Raw genomic sequence first — 20714 nt, forward strand, 5'->3', positions numbered from 1 at the left:
TGCGAACCACCAAATGTCGAATCCTAGAGGCATCCGCACTCCCGGTATCAAGGAAATGTGCCAACTCCCAGAGTCGGCCTATCACATCTGTCATCTCCAAATCGCTCACATGGTGAGAAAACTCAACTGCTTGAGTCTTCAAAATACTAAGAGCGAGATCCAGAGTCCACTCCCGGTCGCTGGTGCCGCAATGAGGGAAGGAGAAGGCCACTGCTGAATCAAGTGCCTCCTCCCCTCGGGCCGGAGGTATCACCACATGAACTCTGATGGGTGCTGGCTCATGGGGGCCCTCCGCTCCAAAAAAGGCGTGTGAAGGAGTAGTCGAAAGCCTCCGAGCGCTGTCTAGTGTCGAGACTACTCAGCCGACTGCGGATAGAGGATATCCGTGAAGCACGAATCGGCATGGTAGGTCTCCTTTGCGGTGCTCGAGCAAGGTCGGTGCTCAGTGCCCGCCGGACTGCAGGTGAGCGCCAGGGTACTGCCAGTGCCTCCCGGGGAGCTGAGGCAATTGGAGGGGGAGAAGGGGGTGGGGAAGGAGCCGCTGAAAAAGCGGGAGCGGGAATGGGAGGTGGCGAAGGTGGAAGTGAGGCCGGAGGCGGGGTTGGGGGAGGGGGGGTGGGGTGGGGGCGAAGGGGGGGGGGGGGTGGCATCGCCTGATCCTTAGTCTGCGCTGGGGTCTCCTCCTGGAGGGGAGCAAAGCTGTTCCTCAGTGGAACCCAGTGATGCTGAGGCTGTGATTACTGCTGCGTCGGTCTCTGGGCATGCTGTTGTGGCTGCCTCCCTCTACGGCGCCCCTGTCCAGGCTGCCAATCCGAGGTCTGTGTGGGCTGAGCAGGTGTGCCGGAGGCTGCCTGCCGAGCCGCATCTGTGGGCGGGCCATCGGGGGTCTGCTGCTGCGGTGAAGGTTGGGGTCTCCTGCGAGGGCAGCCAGGTGGCCGACCTGCGTGCATATAAAACACTGTTTCGGGAGCCCCAAAAACTCCACTCTCTGATCGATCCATCCCCCCCCCCCCCCCCTAACTGAATGACCTTTGGAAGGGAGGAGATGTCAGGAACCAAAACTTTGACCGAAGACAGGCCAGCTGCTCTAGCCACCACTGAAGCTGCTGTCGGGCCAGTCTCAAGCACCGAGCCCACCAATGATCCTATCCTAGAAAGGAGCGGAAGGTACTCGCGGCGAAGTCCAGAAAGCAAATCGTAACATGGAATAGATGCTCTCCCTGCTCGGCCGCTGTTGGGTCAAAACCATGCTGCCAAGGTTTGAAGAAGGCCCGAGCGCCCCTGATGTCAAGGGGACTCATGGCTAGGACCTGGGCCATGCTCTGGGCTGTCTCGAACTCAATCTGGTAGTGTCTGCGGCCCAGTAACTGAACGTCCAGGATCTTGCCCACATCTGCAAGAAGGCGGGCATGGAGAAGATCCCGGATCTCCCCTCTGCTGGGGCGAGTGCCAACTATGCGGCAGATGGTGGAATGTGCCTGGAGGCGTTCCACCTCTGCGGCGAGGCTCGCTTCCTCTTCTGGCGAAAGAGAAAGCCTGATGGGGGTATCCTTAGGGGCGGGCGAGGGGGCTGTGGAAGAGTCCCTCTGAGGTGGGGCGGGAGGAACCTCTATCAGAGTCTGAAGCTGAGTCGAGAGCGAAGCGATAAACGGGGGGTCCTGCAAGAGCCAAGCTGCACGAAAAAACGGAGCAGGGAGGGGAAGAGAGGGAAGGGCGGAAAAACAAAAGGGGGGGGGTGGAAGACAGAGGGGAAGGGGCGGAGGAAAAAATAATAATAATAAAAATTAAAAAATAAAAAATAAAAAAAATGGACGGAAGGTAGAGGCGGAGAAAAAAGGGGCAGCGGGGAACGAAAGGGGGGGTGGGGAAAGCGCGCAAGGGGGGGTAGGGCGGGGGCAAGCAAGGGGGGTGGGACGTGGAGGAAGGGGGGGAGCGGTGGACGCGAGGGAAACTGGGGCAGGCGGGCAGGGGGCGATGGGCGTGAAAAGGGAGGGAGGGGGGCGCGAGAAACACAGGGGCGCGGAGGGGGGGGTGCGAGCAGGCGGGGAGAGGCTAAGTCACGAGGGCGGGGAGGGGGGGTGCGAACAGGCGGCAGCTCGAGCAGGGTGAGGGGCGAAGGCTTCAGCGAGCACGTAAACTCGTAATGGATAGCTGTGCACATCTCTATTTTACAGTTTTATGGATTAAGTGGCATAAGTTTAAGGTTGTGGCCAATTTCAGTGTTTAATTGCGTTAATGGTCAAGTGTTTTGCGAAACCCTCAGGCCCTCGGGTTTTAACAAAAATATGACACTTCGGTTCACACTATGTAGGAGCTCTTCATCTGGTGTGTAAGCCTGAAGGCATATTTGAATGATTGAACAAGCCACTTCTTGACAAATGAGTGGAGAATAAAGAGATTGACCCAAAAGGTAATCCATTAGTGGAAAATCTTGACTAGCTATGGTCGCACTAATTAGCACTTAAAATTAATCACACTACTTGTGAAAGGCTCTATGTAAACTCAGTCGGCCAGCATGGAAAAAGGGCACATGTTCTGTTCAGCACAGCATTAAATGCTGTAAATAGCATTTTTGTCCAAATAAAAACAGGCCGACAGCATGAAGCCCATCGACTAGCAGCATATAAACATATAAATAGATGCACCCAGCATTCAGCATAATTCATTCCTCGTCAAATCAAGGCACATCAGTTTCCAAGCAGTTTGGTGTGCGTAAAGCCTTTGGCTTTCTTGTGCATACTTTCAGCAGCCATCATCTCGGTGTGCTACTATTCCCTAGGCTTTCTCGAAGAGTCTTTTCAGCATTCAGCTAGCATATGTGCATCCCTCAGTTTTGGGCTTGCATAGTATTGAAGAGCTATTCAAAGGAGCTCGGACAACATTTGGATGAGCCTGCGTTCGGTCTACTTCGTCCTTGCGTTTGGCAGTCCTTAGTCATCATTCATATTCATTGTAAAAGTTCTCCAAAGAAATATAAGGAAATACTTCTGCTTGCAAGGGGGGCCCTTCAGTGGGTAATTGGGACCCAATATTGTGTCGACTCTATCTTCTCTCTCTCTCTTCCTTTTCTCTCAAGTAAAGTGGAATTGCATAAACTCACGGGTATAAAGAAGGCTTTGTTGCGTGTTACGACAATCAATCTATTGCATGCTACATTGGTATCAGATCTGCAGGTTGTAACCCAACTTGGCTACACTAAAGTGAGCGTTCTGTGGATGGTAAACTTGCGGTGAGGAAAAACCACCCAGGCCTCCACTATGTCAAGAGAGACCTCATCAACAAGCTACAACGAAGATATGAAAGAAGAGATCTATAGGGAAGGCACAACCACCACATAAATGCTTCCGCAAAGCAATGAAGACTTCATCAAATTGCTCTTGGAGCAAAACAGGTTGCTAAGGCAACAAATAGAGGCCAAAGAAGAAGAAGTGACCAAATAAAAAAAAGCTAAGGAAGAGGCTGAAAAAGCCAAAGATGCAGCAGAAAAGCCAAAAGGGCTCTCGGAATTGGAAACATTATTCCTTCTCATGGAGTAGTAACGGCTGAAAGAAGACACCAAAAAGGCGGAAGAACGACGGGCCAAAGAAGCTCGATGTGAGGATGAACAAAGGACCAAGGACGCTAAATGCAGGTTGAAGAAGACCAAAGACGGGCAGACCAAGCTACTTGAACGTGAGTCTATGCAACTCCAAAACCAATAGTTGAAGCTACTATGTAGGCAAATGTGTTGTCTCTTCTCCCTACACTATTGAACCAAGGAGTGAATTCCTCCATCACCCCAACCACCACGGTCATACGAGCTCAACCGAACTTTAGTACGTATGATGGTAAATGTAATCATGTTGTAGTAATGCAATTCATTCATTAGTTTGTAGTATATTTTCCATTGGCTAAGCTTTTAGATCCTCAAGATTGAGTCCACTTGGTGGCATCTCACCTTTCAGTGAAGCAATCACTTGGTGGTAGCATTGGTCAAGTCTACATGTAGATTTAGATCCATTCACAAGGGCTTCACAACAGTATGTATGCGACACCTTTGTGTCCGACGTAAAGAAACGGTTTCTATCTCCACAGTACATGACCAACCTTGAGGATGAGTTTTACAAAATCTCCCAAAATGGGTCAACTGTGCTGACATACTCTAATAAAGTAATCATGTTAGCACAATAGTTACGTATATTCAAGGAGGATAAATTGAAAAAGTTTATTCAAGGTCTTGATACTAACATTAGGTTTACTATATGTAATTTTGAGCCATAGTCCTATGACAAGGCTCTCACTCTTGCTTAGAATCAAGAAATTGTGTTGAACGGAGGTAAGCCTAAGCAACTTCAGGCTAGCTCCAAACCCCAACAACAGTCATCCACCACCCAACAGTCATCATCTCGGGGGGGGGGAGGGGGGGGGGGTTGAGAAGGGGGCTTAGAATAACAAAGACTAAGAAAGAATTCTAGAGCACCTCAGCAGGCAAGAAGGATAAACCCTTCATGCCTAAGAAAACACTCGAGTCCGTAGAATGTTGAGGAGATCTTCTCTTTTGGTGTCTTTGCCAGGCATACAGTTTCCATGTGGACAAGTTTTCCGACCTTGCAGCACCTCTTATAGATCTCCTCAATGGCGTGAAGATGCATCGACAGAAGGTGTCTGTCACGGGCAAAGCACTCCAGGCATTTCATGCAATGAAAAAAGTTGCCTTTGAGTCTTTGGTTCTCAAATTGGCTTCATGGGATGATCCTTTCAAGGTAATGTGCAATGCCAGCAATCTAGCCATAGGAGATGTCCTCCAGCGTGTCATCGCGCGTTTTCCTTGCGGGGTCTCACCCTTCACTTCCCTTTTGTCCCTGGCCCAGCTCAGCGGCCTTTGACTCGGGGCTTTTCATCCTTGATGGTTCCATGTTCGTGCCGGCCCGGCCGCATCTCGGCCCATCGACACGGCATTGCACGACTTGCGGCTCCGTCGTTTCCACTGTTTCCTTCCGTCAGCCCCATTTCCACTTTGGCAATCTCGTCAGCAAGGTGGGGAGGGGAACCACTGGGGCACTTGGCACCTTTTGACCCCCACCACAACAAGGGAGGCCTAACGTGGCTACTTGGTGTGTGAGTGAATCTTAGAGTGCCTAGGTATGAGTCCGTGCTATGACTCTCCCTTGCACCACATCCCCATATAGATGCATAATATTCGCCGCGGGCTACCATACCCCCAAAGTCCCATGGGGTCTTAGATAGGAATCCCAACCGTCACATACACCTCCCCTTATGGAATTGACTCCCTAGCAAGAAGGACACCCAATGGCTTATTATAGCCGAAAATTAATAGAAAAGAACTATTCTTTGTATGACAAGGAGCTATTGGGGGTGATGACAACGCTTACACATTGGAAACATTTCCTTTACGGGAGAGATTGCACAGTTAAGACAGATCATTAGGCACTTAAATGGTTGCAAACCATGCCTAGTGTCCAATTGAGTGACAGACAAGCCAGACGGATTCAGATCTTCCTAATAGTTTGGAGGTATGATTGAATACATCCCTGGCTCAAATAACCCCATTGTTGAAGCCAGTCAGATTCAGATCTTCCTAACAGTTTGGAGGTATGATTGAATACATCCCTGGCTCAAATAACCCCATTGTTGATGCTCTCAGTCGAAAAGGCACAATTCAAAATTTGTAGGAGTCCACTATGCTTGAAATATAGGAAAAGATCTCGATAGTATAAAGGCACAATATGATGATTCGTTGGAATTCGGGACTCGGTATAGATTGGCCCTGTAGTCAGAACAGGGTCACTATACTATCCATGATGGCTAGTTATTTTACAAGAACCAGCTGTGCATTCTCAAGGAAAAGTGACAGGCACTTCTCCATGATGCCCATGACTCTCTCATTGGAGGTCATGTTGGTATCAACAGTACATTGGAGAAACTTCAACGATCATTCTATTGGCCAAAGGTGAGGTGGGATGTCTATCAATATGTCCAAGCATGCTGGATATGCCAAAAATGAAGGTACCTCATTCGAAACGGGCAAGGTTGCTTCAACCTTTGCCAGCTCTCAACGGTCCTTTCCGAGATATCAGTATGGACTTTGTTGGACCTCTGGAGAGGCTTCAGTCAGCCAGCATGGAAAAGGGGCACATGTTCTGTTCAGCACAACATTAAATGCTATAAACAGCATTTTTGTCTAAATAAAAACGGCGACAGCATGGAGCCCACCGACCGGCAGCATATAAACATATCAATAGATGTGCCCAGCATTCAGCATAATTCATGCCTTGTCAAATCAGTTTACAGCAGTTTCCAAGCAGGTTGGTGTGCTTAAAGCCTCCGGCTTTCTTGTGCATACTTTCAGCAGCCATCATCTCGGTGTGCTACTATTCCCAAGGCTTTCTCAAAGAATCTCTTCAGCATTCAGCCAGCATATGTGCATCCCTCAGTTTTGGGCTTGCATAGCGGTCATTGAAGAGCTATTCAAAGGAGCTTGGACAACATTTGGATCAGCCTGTGTTTGGTCTACTTCGTCCTTGTGTTTGGCAGTCCTCAGTCATCATTCATATTCATTGTAAAAGTTCTCCAAAGAAATATAGGGAAATACTCCTACTTGCTATGGGGGGCCCTTCAATGGGTAATCGGGAACCAATACTATGTCGACTCTATCTTCTCTCTCTCTCTCTCTCTCTCTCTCTCCTCTCCTCTCTCAAGTAAAGTGGAATTGCATAAACTCACGGATATAAAGAAGGCTTTGTTGTGGGTTACAATGATCAACCTATTGCATGCTACAACTTGCCTGTGGCCTTCCCCTAATCGTAGGGCTCCCCAAGCCTAATCAGAGTGGGTCCTAATCCCAAGGATTAGTGTTAGGTACATAACACCCGGGCTGTTGGGTGCAAGTGAAGTAGGTTTCCAAAAGCAATGACTCCCAAGTATACATAAGATGAGGCGATGTCTATGTGATCCCTTGCTTATGTCCAAGGAAACACGTGGTTCTTAGTGTTGACACAGGTTTACCTCTTCTAGGTCTCGACTATTCCAAATCATTAAAGTTTGGGCAATGATAAAACAAGGTAAAGAGACCCTATCGGCAATGAGGTTGGGAGAGGGGGTGGCACATGGACTGTCGATGCAAGAGAGGGCGAGGTTATATTAACATCTACAAAAGACTGGAAGGGTCTATGAGATCAAGAAAGGGTTACAAAAATATCCATGAAATGACTAGCTCATTCTTAAATAAGTAAAGCAAACTAGCTCCCTGCAGAAAAAGGATCATGTGAGGATATAGTAACAAGATAGCCACGTGGCCGAAACATAGTAGGAGATGGTTGGGGGGGTTATTGAGCTGGCACTACATGGGTGTACAAGAATTTGGCCTTGGGTATGGATGGTGAATCCTTGATGTGCCTAAAACACACAGTTTTTCTCTTTGCAGTGGAGACATAAGTGTTGGAAATTGGGTGGGGTACCGAGTCCCGGTAGGTCACCCATCCCTGTTGTGTTCATGCCATTGTGCGCTCAACTGGAGGTTTCCACAAAATCCAAACCCCAAAACCTTCAGGTGATGGAGGACCTCCGGTCTATCCATTTTGTGGAAATCTCCTAGTACTACACTTTGGCACCACTTTTCTCAACACCTTGGTGCCAACTTGTCCACGTTTTCTTAGCTCAGAGATTGACTTGTCTATGAAAACATTGGCTCAAAGGCTCAACTTGCTTCTCTAGTGGCTTGGAGGTTACACTTCAACACATGGCTTTGATACCATGTTGGAAATTGGGTGGGGGGCCAAGTCACAGGATCCCAGCTGTGTTCATGCCAATGCGTGCTTAACTGGAGGTTTCCAGTCCCCAAAACCTTAAGGCGATGGAGGACCTCCGGTCTATCCATTTTGTGGAAGTCTCAAGGTGGTACCAAACGTTATGTACTGTACGGATCCGTACGTACTGTACGTTGTTTGGTACGGAAAAAAATTTTAAGGTACGTAAAAATACGTAGCATTGGTAAAAATACATAAAAATACGTACCAATGCATAATATTTAGTGGGCAGCTCAGCTGAGAGAGAGAGAGAGAGAGAGAGAGAGAGAGAGAGAGAGGCTGAGAGCTCAATGCACGGTCCACAGATGGTGGGCTGAGGCTCTGAGAGAGAGAGAGAGAGAGAGAGAGAGAGAGAAAATGAAATGATATATTAACGTCTTCAAAAGGCCAAAATGACCTATGAGACCAAAAAGGTTACAACAATTGGTGGATCTGATACAATGTCTGTGTAAGAAAAGCTAAAAACAACTAACTGAAACTGAAATAACTATGAGGAAAAGTACGGTACTAGGAGCTCCTAATGGAAAACATCTGGGAGGAAAACTCCAGCAACAAAGGTAAGCATCATACACATCACTATCCAAAGAAGTCTCTCATCGGTCGATGGCGGATATCCTCAATGTCCTCCATGGTGAGTACTCTGACTGGACGTCTCCCATGCCGTGCTAGTATGGTCCTGATCCTCTGTTGTAGTCTCCGCCGGTGTCGAGATGGGCCTCTCATCTTGGGGCGCCTGGACCGCCCCAGCTCTATAGCCCGATCAATCAGTGTACCTCTAGTGCGGCTATACTCTGGGGCTAGCTGCAATGCCTGCTGGCATGACTGCTCTATCTCTGGTCGAAAGAAGTCTGTAATCTGCCTCTGTAGGTGTCTCTCCCTCTCTGATCCCCTCCCTCTCAAGAGACCCTCTCTATGTCTACGAAGCTCCAGCAAGTATAATCCGAGGCATCTCTGATCCTGGTATCTCATGACTCTAGAAAGTGGTCCGAAACCCTCTCTAAACAGGTAGTGAAAATGGCCTTGTATCTCATAATATACTGGACAGTGACATATGTAATGTAACTCTGTCTCTGGCTCCATCTGGCATAGCTGACAAATCCTGGCCTCAGTTGGTACTCCTCTGAATCTGCCAGTCTCAATCTCTAGCTGGTGTGAGGATGTGCGCATCTGACCAATAGCACACCGTACCCCATGAGAAAGATGAGTATCCATGTAGCTGGGTCTAATCACAAACCCATCTTGCGTGAGCTGGAGAAGATGATCTCTATAGAAAGCCATCTTCGTACCAAGCTCTTGTGTCGGCTGTACCCATGTCCTCCTAGTGTCCAGCTGAATCAAGTCCTGCCTGATAAGTCTGGTAATCTCTGCCCGTGTGAGAGAGAGGGAGGGTGCATCCAGGGAGTACTGAAATGGAGGTATCCTAGGGCTAAGCGAGCATATCTGTCTCTAGGGAGAGCCCAAGTGCTATGTATAAAGGAGACTGATCGAGTGAGTGCCTCTACTACCAATGGGGGAGCAGCCATCTCTGTACGGATAATATCATGTGGTACGGAGGCCTTGGCCCTAATCATCCGGGAAATCATAGAAACCAAGGGCCTCTCCATATGTCTCCATCCATCAGTGCTACCAGCTCGGTTGTGGTGATCTACTGAGGGTCCCCATATCTCCACTCCATACAGCATGGCTGAAGTGACCAAAGTGTCAAAGAGCCAGAGCTTTGTTCGAGGTTCCTGAAACTGAACCTGCGAACACATCCTCTCTAGTCTCCCCAATGCTGCATAAGCTTTGGTCAATCTGGTCTCCGCTGCTCTCCTCAAGGAAAATAGTGGGCCACTGAAAACCACACCAAGGTAAATATATGCATCTGTATACTCCACTGTCTCCTGACCATATGTAAAGGTGGGTACTGACCTCCTAAGCCACTGTGCTTTGGTGTTAAACACCATCACCTTGGTTTTACCAAGGTTAACAAACAATCCACTGTCCTGTTCAAAGGTGTGCAATGCATCCAAATGACGCTGCATCCCCTCTGGAGAATCTGAGATCAGCACAATATTATCAGCATACAATAACAACGGAATCCATAGAGAGAGAGAGAGTTATGTTGCTGCCTGGGGGGCCTGAGCAAGGGTCGGTGTTGAAAGGGGGGCGGGCCAGCATATTGCCAGCCGTACTGGGCTCCAGTGGCGAACAAAGAGGGCGGCTACGCACAGAGGCGCGAAGCGAACAGGGGCGGTGAGGGTAGAGGTGAACTGAGGCGGCGGTGAGCAGGGGCGGCCCCGGGAGAAGGCGGCGGCGACGGTAGCGAAGAGAGAGAGAGTGCGACTGTAGAGGAGAGAGAGCATGGCGGCTGGTCCTTACTGGAAGGTTCAGGTCGTACGGCCTCCAGAGTCCAAATGCAAGACGCAGGCACGCCGCACAGAAGGACAAAACGGGGAAAATAAAAACCGTACAGATCGATCCGTACGTACGTTCTCCTAGTGCTCTACACTTTGGCACCACTTTTCTCAACAATTGGATATGCTTTACTTCCATAAGTTTTATTGACAAATGATTATACCATCTTTGACACCTTCTGATGACAAAATGTATGCCTTGTATCTGCACATCATTTCAAGATGCAGCATTCATCTTACCTCTTTGTATGTTGAAGCAGGTCTTGCACTTTTACAGCTGCAGTCCCCCCCACAACCCACTGCAGATCAGTGTCCTGCCCCAACATCTGTCATCGAAGAGGCAACTATTCTCCATCCTTATGCTGTAGCTGCTTACACGGTATGTTTGAAGGAGCTGAAGTAAGAAAGTTTTTCCTGCAGAGTGGTTGCATGTACCTATTTGAGGGTGAATGCAAGAAATATTTTTTTAAAAATGGTAGCAGATGGTATGCGTATTAGCAGATGCTGTTACTGATTTGGTCTATTCGATATTGCTCAATGTGTGTCAACTTTTCTGATTGGCGATCTCATAAAGTTTGTATGGCAATTTTTTGTAGGGACCATTACTAGATGTTGGCAGGAATCTGTTGCTATTCCCTTGCGCTTGGCTCCATCGCCAAGGAGTACTCACTCCCTGGAACCGGAACAGGTTAGTTCAAATCATGCACTGTTTTTTGATCGAGGGGCAGAAGAATTTATGGCTGACTTGTGATATAAATACGGAGATGTTCCAGGTGGCCAAAGTTAGATGGAGATAATTGGTGGAGGGGTCATGCTGCTGCATTTTTGAGACATTCAAAACTGCCCCCAGAAGCCCTTCGTAAAGGACGGGTTCATCAGGTAAATTTTAGGATATATGCACAGATACAAACGTACATGCACACATATATACATACATGTGTGTGTGTGTTTTCTTTTGGGGGTAGGGGGGGGGGGGGACATGTGTATGTATGTACACATACGTACATGTATGCATGTATGTTTATTGTCCTGGCAGAAGTCTCCGTAAATGGTGAGATGACCCTTGCAGTGGCAATACATATTTATTATACTATTGTTTTTTATGGACTTGTATGCATTTCGAGAATGCCCTACATAGACAGTTGTTTTGTGGTTTGGATTGATGCAGGCCAAACGGGAATGCGCCTATTTTGTGATAGTTGTGCATCAGCTTCAGTGTGTGGTAGTGGCTGTCCGTGGTACCGAGACTCCGGAGGACCTCCTGACAGATGGCCTTGGCAGAGAATCAATGCTTACGGAGTCAGATATGCGTGGGCTTCTACAGTAAGTGCTGTGCCAAAACCATAAGCATATGGGTATATGCGCTTTGATTGTGCCAGTGATGGTTGTTTGTAAGGGATTTTTATAGTGAATTGAACTACTCGGCCTTTTGGCCCTGCATGGCAAAAATTTCAGGAGTGAAAAACTTCCTAAAGCCTTGAAGCAGCATCTTCTTTCTACAAAGCCACATTTTGCACATAAAGGTATCATTGAGGCAGCAAGAGAGCTTGCTCTGCAGCTTGACAATGTCTCTGAAAATGAAATTGAAAGCAGTTCCACCAGTATCGACATTAATGGCCTTGGCATACTAATGGGTATGCACTCACTTTGAATCAGGTCTAACTGAAGAATGCATTCTCTCTCTCTCTCTCTCTCTCTCTCTCTCTCTCTCTCTCTCTCTTTGTGTGCGTGCGTTTCGTTAGCAACAATGTCACAATCGTCAAGACTGCCACTACATCCCAACCTGGAAGCTTTCTGCTGCTATTTGGCAGAACCAGTGCCACAATATTCCATTCGCACAGTAGCTGCTATTCGGCCAGGCGTATATCATTTGCTTAGGAGACTTGGAAGATCTGAATTATAAAGGATACGGAGAATATGTTTCTCTTGGAGCACGGGAAACTGGTAGTGCAGTGTTTTGGACTGCCCAGCCTTTTTAGATATTTGCATGGTTTCCCTCACATCCTTAAGGAGTGTGATAGCATCCACACTATGCATTCACTGAAGAGAAAGACTGCCTCCTCCATCCAGGAGGTGCTCCATCACCAAGAACTATATCCACGCCTAGCTAGACACTAGCTTTCTTTACTTTTTCATTTGTTGTTTTTGTCTATTTATGTATCTGCTGATTGTGTGGCTGTCATGTTCCCTAAAGACAATGTGGGCCAGCTATTAATGAGGTTAAGTTAACCAAGGGTTAACCCTTATTTTCAATGAAGGAGAAACTCTTATAGCAGTGATTTGAGACCTAGACTATAAATATGAGGTTGTATGTCATTTATCATACCTGACTAATGAGGATTGGTAGTCATCCAGAGATCTAAGCTTGACTATGCGCTCTAGCCAGATCTTTGTAATGACACCCTGGACTGGGTGGGGGCTGCGTGGTATGGGACATGTATCTCATACCAAGGAGGACAAACTCTTATAGCAGTGATTTGAGACCTAGACTATAAATATGAGGTTGTATTTCATTTATCATAACTGACTAATGAGGATTGGTAGTCATCCAGAGATCTAAGCTTGACTATGCGCTCTAGCCAGATCTTTGTAATGACACCCTGGACTGGGTGGGGGCTGCGTGGTATGGGACATGTATCTCATACCAAGGAGATGCTGTGCTCTTGGTGCCTAATCCCTGCTAAGGGGTGTTCCTTGAGGGGACCTATGGTTGGGCGGTGTGTTCCTGCTAATCTCTATTGAATTGGACTATTGGATAAGGAGCTGCCTTAATGAGGAGTTGGAGGTATGAAACCTTTGATTTAAGTTGGTATGAAAGCTAGTCTGTCCATAGTTGTGTTAAAATTGTGATTAGTTTAATGAGTATTTCGAACTTACAGACATGTTTCTTATGAGATGTGAATATTCAGCTTGTTGGGATTAAATCTCTAAGCTTGTCCTGTTAGGGATATGAATAAATTGATTATTGAAGAGTTGATTACTGAATTGCAGCAAAATTCAATTTAATTGAGAAATTTTATTTTTAATTGATCAAAATAGACTTGACTTGTTGAAAATTCAAGTGCTTACCTGTATGGGTTAGAGGTAGCCACAAATTGGTCAATTTCTATCAATAGTCAGTGGTCACCAATTGCTAATTGGTCACTTCAAATCAGTTTTTTAGCTCCAATTTTTTGTCCTATGACAGTACAGTATTTCATGTGCAGTCATGCAAGAATTGCATGGAAGGTTGCACGAGCATACACAAGCATTGACAATATCATATTCATGTGCATGCATGTGTGCTGGGCTGAAAATCCACGCTTGCATGCATTGGAATTTTTTTGAGCTTATTATTGAAGAAGAGTCCTGATGTGCGTGTGCATATTTATTGAATCTTGAATAAGGTGTTAATTTTTACCTTGATTTTTTATATACTTTTTTCAGTAAAAGTGGCTGTTATAACTGGTTGACCAGCTCATTTGACTGCTTTCCACACGATTATAATCAGTTTTGGGTCCAATATGAAGGCATTTTGGGAAGGGCTGATTAAGAACCATTTGTTGGCGGACATTAGTTACCAAAGCACTCTCAGGTTTGGGCCAATTTGCAGCTAATTTTGGGTCACATCTTGAGAAGGTGCCCTCTCTCTGTAATACTCGTGTTCATGTACCTATCCATACTCCCTCGCGATCCCGCACTTGTCCGCACAGCTGTGCCAGGTGAGCATTCTGTACAACAGCCACCATACAGTCGATTCACATCAGCTGCTGTCATACAGGTTGTGGTTGCCTTGTCATCAGCGCCATACAGTCTGTACAGTGCTGGTTTGTACGGTCCGTACCACCACGTCATCACTTCTGTACTTGCTTCTATACCACCTGAAGTTGTACCCTCTATACCAGCCTGTATTTACTGCTACCTGTTGCACTAGTTGTACGTGCTCTACCTGCACATCTCAACATTTGGGGTTTTTTGCAAAGTCAAAGCAAACTTGTCAAATCGGTAACAAACAACTCGTTACCCTACAACATTTGTGTGCTTCAAGCCAAGTATTTGTCTTTTGGTCAGTGCGCATACACATTGCAGGTGTGATTGCAGATTTGCAGTTGTTTTTGCATTTGGGCATTTGCAAATGGCTCAGAATGCAGGGGATGTATTTGGGGTTTTAGCACAGGAGGACAAGCTCAACGGGAGCAATTACTCCACATGGAGCTTCATGATTAAGAATCTGCTGGTGGCCAAGGGCCTATGGGGTTTTGTGTGCGGGGATACACCCATCCAAACATTGTGCTTGCCACACTTCAACGAGATGAGGGCGAGGTGCTTAGCAGGATCAAGCTCAACCTATAGCAACCTCACAGGAGCAAAGAAGATGGGATGCAAGAGATGCATAGGCTGTCTCTTATTGCTTTGTTGGTCAAGAGGTCGATAATACCTGACTTTGGTCATGCAGGACGTCAGAGCATGCATGTGACACTGGTTTACACAGGCCTACTAAGCTGCAACTAGGGTGGATCAAAGAGATCCATGGTGTGTGTATGGAGAGAAAGAAAGAAAGATATATTAAGCGTCTACTAAAGACCCAATGGGCCTATGAGACCAAAGTGATACAATAATGTCCATGGCATGTCTCATCATGGAATGGAAAATAAAACAAAAAGAAAACATAAACATAGCTATCTCACTGGGGTGATACAAAACTGTCCATGAAAACTCATCATGGAATACTAAGAACATAGAAACATGAGAGCAACATCAGAACATAGAAACATGAGAGCACCATCAGCTCCGAGGAGATGGTATACCACTCTCCAAAATATCAAGCATGGGGCTAATGAGTATGGCCGAGAGGTCTCCCTTAGCTATGTCATGTGGAAAGGTAGCTCGATGGCGGTGGAGCATGTCCTGGATGTGGATGAGGTGATCGTGGGTGACGGGGGGGTCAAGGGTCTCGGGCACGCTAGAGTGCAGAGGCTCGGTCCAAGGTAACTCCTCTCGGGCAAGGTAGGTCCATAGCAGCTCGTGGAGGGTCCACAAGATCCACTATGTTGGCGTGCTCCACCTCCTGGAAGAAACTGGTGATGGTTGGCTGGCGAGGGAGGGGGCGGGGTGGCTGGGGCCAAGGTTCTCTCAAGAAGGTGTTCCTGTGTCTGCAGAGCTCAAGCAGGAAGAGGCCCAGGCAACACTGGTCTTGGAAGTCAATGATCCTGGAGAGTGGACCGAATCCCTCACGAAATAAACAATGAAACTTCCCGCAGATCTCATAGTATATTGCGTAGCGGCATATGTAATGCTCCTCCGTCTCAACCTCTGTGCGGCATAGTCGGCAGATCCTCTCCTCTCTGGGTCTCCGTATGGCAAAGCTCAAGAGAGATTATTGCACGACTCAATAATAGATTCCATTGATGTGATAGAAGTGATGTTCACTTACCAAGTACAAAGCTTTTGTAGGCTTGCAGCCTTATCTATTGACCCATACTAATATCACACTCTAATTAGTGTATGCCACATGGCACACTTATCTTATCCACAGTTTGGTTCACACGCTACTAGCACAGTAGCCCTTTTAGGGGCTGTTCTCTCTCACACACACACACACACACACACACACACAGACATGGATACACAAACAGGGGTTCATACACTCGAGGGACACACACACACATGAGACTCCGAATCCCAAGTGGAGGCATGGCTGCTCTATTATTTTACAGAGTAAAATATACAGTAAATGTAGGAAGCTCTGGACTAACTTAGCGTACTTTAGTTTGTAGCTGAAGCAAAGTGTTCTAGCAGAATGTAGCAGTTTTGCATGGCCAAGGTAGTTCAGATCGTAAGCCTCCCTAGAGTTTGGAGCTCTTTTTTAGAATCCCCTTCAATTAAGCAGTTTTGATTATGTGTCTTTTTTGCCTTCCCAAGAGAAAGGAAAGGACTTGATTGAAAGTCTTCATTGTCATTGTCATCTCTATGTTATATGACCTTGTCAAGCGTCTGTGCATGTGTGTGTGTGCATTGTCTAATAGCCACATATTCATGATTTCGGCCCGTGTTCTTTGATTCAATGTGGATCTGCTTAGTCTTTTTGCCTGCCCAAGCAAAAGAAAATGACTTGATTTAAAGTCTTTATTGTTATCGTCATCTTTGTAACTTCTCTTTATTATGACCTCTTCAAGATTATGTGTCTCTGAGTGTGTGCATTGTCTAATAGCCACATATTCGTGATTTCGGCCCATGTTCTTAATTCAATGTGTATCTACTTAGTAGGCATACTTAGAGGAGACTTTAGTTTTTGTAGACGTTTTTGATTCAATTATTTCTGCCCATGTTCCTGATTCAATGTGTATCTACTTAGTAGGCTTACTTAGAGGAGACTTTGAGTTTTTGTAGAAGTTTTTTGAGTGTTTTTTGGTTGACCAGAAGACACAGCAACTTCTCAAAAAGATAGCGGCATCCTTGCTTCTCTCCTTGGGCCCGGCGGAGAATGTGAAGGTTATGTTTTACGATTGGTTGGTCATTCATTGGGTGGTTCAATTGCCGCCCTTGCTGCAGTAAGGGTAATGTCAAGACTTTACTTTTCAGGAGACCTCCAATATTGATACCTCTCTTTGTGTTTATGGTTAAGTATTTGATAGATTGTGTAATTATACAAAAATCTCACGACACTGTTGATTTGCAGCTGTATGCACGATATCCACAATTGCGTGTTTATGGATATGGCGTCTTGCCTTGTTTGGATGCTTCCACTGCAGATGCATGCTCAAGTTTTGTAACAAGGTTAAAAATTCTCCACCATACTTGCATGCATGCCAATTGCAGATGAGTGAAGAGTGAGTGCTTGCACCTCCAGATTGTGCTCCACCCACTATCCTAAATTGTGTAGACACTCAAAAAATACTCTCATTATCCACTTTTAAGCCCCTTAATGTTCAGGATAATTATTCAATCTTAAGAATTACATGCGTTCTTATCATTGGCAGCACGTGTGAGGTGGGTGGGGCTTTGGGAGGGAGGGGGGGGGGGGGGTGGAATCTTGCATCTTTTGCTTAGTATTTTGTCTGTTTCATTTGGTATCTGAGAATGGAAACGTATGTAACAAATCACAGGCGAAAGTTTTAGCTTTTACGAGGAAGGACACTGAGTGGGGTGTTGTCTTTTCATCCCCCTATTGCAGTGTTGTGTACAATGACGAGTTCTCTTCAAGATTATCCGTTTCTTCTATTAAACGTCTCCGGGTTGCTGCTGTCAAAGCCTTGGCCTCAGAGACTAGCTCAGATTCTGGAACAATCACGAGACTAGCATGGCAGTTGCTTGGTCCAGAACAACCTGCTGGTTCACTCCCTATCGGCAGATTAAGTAATCTAGAGTTTACAAAGGAAGCGACTGTTGCCAGTAGACCTAACAAGCGCAAGGGCAGACAATTCAAGTTCAGCCTAAAAGGTGGCATTTATCTATGTTCACATGCTTGCCGTTGCATGATTTACATGTCAAGTTATAGCTCTGCAAGACATTCAAATATTGAGCTTCGCGACCTCACACGGTTCAGGCCACATCATGGTGACTTGTGCCAATTTATTGAAAGAGGAATTCATCAACAGGGCATGGAAGCTGCCCTTGAAGTTTTGCCATATGTGGAGGGTTTTATGTTGGCTGGCGATGATGGCAACTTTGTCCCATTGTCATCTGTTAGTGTTGAGGATCAGGTTGCTGATACAGAGAACGTTTGTTTGAATGCAGGCAGAGACAGTAATTATGATGGTGTACCTGAAGAATCGGAAGTTTTGGTTGTGAGTGATGATACAGGAGGGCATAGACACCTTCCTAACTCAGAGCACATGAAGCCTGAAGACAATATTGTACCCCATCATCACACTAATGGAGAAGTATGCCATACACAGGAGTGTACACTTCAGGGAAAGGCACCCATTAATTGTGATGCCCCTGTGAATCCCACAGAGTGTGCAAATCTTCTTGAAGAGGACAACCATTGTGAGATGTTCATGCCAGGGCTAATTGTACATGTAGTTCCAGTCAACAAAGCAAGTAGTTGGCATCTGTGGCAGGGATGGGGCAAGAAAGCTCAGCAAAGCTGCGAGCACCAAGCCTTTATTAAGGACAGAAAAAGTTTTCAGGATATCATCATCTCTCCGTCAATGTTTCTGGACCACATGCCATGGAGGTCTCTCTCTCTTTCTGTGTGTGTGTGTGTGTCTCCACGCACGCATGCACGCAGGCACTCATTCACTCACTCACTCAATTCTTTGACCCTCCACCTTTCTCTTCCGTGTTCGTATGTGCCACCCAAAGCTATAACATGTAATGTTTTTACTGGCCGTTTACTTACTTTGATCTTCCACACTCTCTTTTATGTTTTAATGTCTTAGATACCACCAAAGCTATTACATGTAGTGGTTTTACCAGCCATTCAAAACAATTCCAATGAAGACTAACATGCTTATTTTTTATTTTTTTATAGGTGCCAGTATGCTTTAAACAGTGTGCTTGAGCATGTGAAGGTTACAACACAGGTTGCTGATGAATGCACAGATTCATTAGTGTAGTATGAGGGTGATTCACAAATTGATAAAAAAAGGGTGGGATTGCTGTTGTGTATGGACAATCAAAATGAAGATGTCATGCAACTCATCAAAAATCGAAGGAGATCGCGATCACCAAGCAGCAGATGAAGAGATCTAAAGCATTGCTGTTACTGTATTGTTGTAGAGGCAACAAGCAAGACTCATCAAAAATCGATGGAGATCGCGAACACCAAGCAGCAGATGAAGCGATCTAAAACGTCACTGTTTCTCTATTGTTGTACAGGCAACAAGCAAGACTCTCAACCTTGCAGTCTAGTTGCCCATTAGACGGCTCTTTAACTCAACTTTATCTGGCTCCCCTGATACCGAAAGGGGGCTTGTACACATGGTTGTGACCAGTCATGGTTGTGACCAGTCATGCCTAATAAAGTAAGCCTGGTTCGAGTTCGACCCTTATATCGGAGGAAGGTCTACCGACAGATTAAGAAAACAATCAAATGCAGACTGTTATGTGCCGAGAGTTGGGGTTCTAAGATTATGCTGCACAAGGAAAGTGGGACCGCTTACTCTCAACATATAAATGAGGTTTGCTTCAGAATTATTGGGATCATAAATCATGAATTGCATATTACGAGTCAGTTCTACTCAAAATTATCAGGCTGAGGTTTGGATCTCAGATCAGATTTTCCCAATTCTTTATTCCTTTCCCAAAGATATCTTTTTGTGCTGCCTCTTGCCATATGACAAAATGCGCTTATCCAATGGAGTAATTTATAACTTGAGTGTTAAGGTAAAAACTATGGTCTGTTATTACATATATCCCAATCAATGGAATTGCAAGCTACTGCTCAGTCCATGTAGTGCTCCTTTAAAGCTAAATCGTAACAGCTATGACTGTGGTAGCATGCCATCATGGGTGCTGTCCCAAGCGTCTATAAGGAGAAGGCAAGGATCGTGTGGTTGCCATTCAGCAGTCATTGTGTATCAAGATGCCTGACCATATATCCCACTATCTCCCAAGAGAAGCCTCCCAGACCACTTTCAATCTTCTACATCCTCATCGTCTTGATCCCTCACACAATCATTGGCCTTTTCGTTTTTTTTTTTGGGGAAGCCCTTGGAATGTGGTCATGATAGAAAAACCTAGGGATTTTTCTTTGAAAGCAATTTTGAAGTCAAAGAGTTTCTATAAAAGGTCTAATAACTAGCTTTTAACAAGGTTGCTTGTAGCTTGACCTTTAAGGGTTGCATGCAACACATGTATCCCTCGAAACAAAGATGAGTATATAATCAAATGTAAGCTACTCATAATTGTTGTTAGGGTACTCCTTAAAAAGCGTACAAAATAAAGTAGAATCTGGAAAGGCATATTGAATAGATAATAACAACAGACTGAGTTGTGAGGTAAATCAGGCTAGGCTAGTTACAACCAACTTCAACTTGTGTAGCCTTGATCACTTTTGTTATTGTGAAGACACTTGAAAACACAAAGATGTAACACCCAAAATCATTTCTCGTAAATTCTCTATGCTGATGTAATGAAGCAATTATATATGCATATGCACATGTACGGGTATGGACCTAGGCACATGGACCTTTGGTCCTTTGAGCATAGATTTGGGGCATGGGCATATTGATTAGCCAATGTGAAATGGCCACACACTATCTATATAAGTGACCTTGTTTTAGGCTATTGTACCTTTTATCACCTTATCATTTCGTATAGATACCTTGTCTTTTTGGAGCTTATGCCCAAGTTTCCATGGTCTTTTTGGCTATCGTCTTAGGATGATGACCTACACATGTGCCTATTATACGCCATGAGTAGTCTCTTTCTTGCATTGGTATCAAAGCCATGGATTTCTTCACATTAGGTGATCGTGGGAGCATGTTAAAGGATAGTGTGCATTCGATTAGTTATATGTCTAATATAGCACACGAGTTTAGTGATACTTCACATGTGGATTCTCGGGATACTTATAGGCATAGCCATG

At 45.7% G+C, this 20714-nt stretch overlaps 1 protein-coding gene across 6 annotated transcripts in view; it reads left to right on the plus strand.

The window, feature by feature from the left end:
* The window catches only part of LOC147608970 (lipase class 3 family protein), a 96176-nt gene extending 76276 nt beyond the window's left edge, over positions 1–19900 (plus strand). Inside the window, exons 5-14 of one of the 6 annotated variants that reach the window (XM_086788545.1) lie at positions 10462–10580; positions 10798–10889; positions 10975–11080; positions 11370–11524; positions 11657–11835; positions 16604–16737; positions 16860–16957; positions 17355–17620; positions 17918–18359; positions 18657–19900. In XM_086788545.1, the coding sequence (XP_086644671.1) occupies positions 10462–10580; positions 10798–10889; positions 10975–11080; positions 11370–11524; positions 11657–11835; positions 16604–16737; positions 16860–16957; positions 17355–17620; positions 17918–18359; positions 18657–18741 (1676 nt within the window). In that variant the 3' untranslated portion in view covers positions 18742–19900. Of the gene's footprint in view, positions 1–10461; positions 10581–10797; positions 10890–10974; positions 11081–11369; positions 11525–11656; positions 11836–16600; positions 16738–16859; positions 16958–17286; positions 18360–18656 lie in introns of those variants that run through there. The other 5 variants (XM_086788544.1, XR_015264368.1, XM_086788543.1 and 2 more) reach the window with 5 other exon arrangements.
* The last annotated feature ends 814 nt before the right edge of the window (positions 19901–20714 follow it).

The sequence above is a fragment of the Cibotium barometz genome, chromosome 52, assembly GCF_041138505.1.
Source record: "Cibotium barometz isolate CiBa-2024 chromosome 52, ASM4113850v1, whole genome shotgun sequence".
In the NCBI taxonomy this organism is placed as follows: Eukaryota; Viridiplantae; Streptophyta; class Polypodiopsida; order Cyatheales; family Cibotiaceae; genus Cibotium; species Cibotium barometz.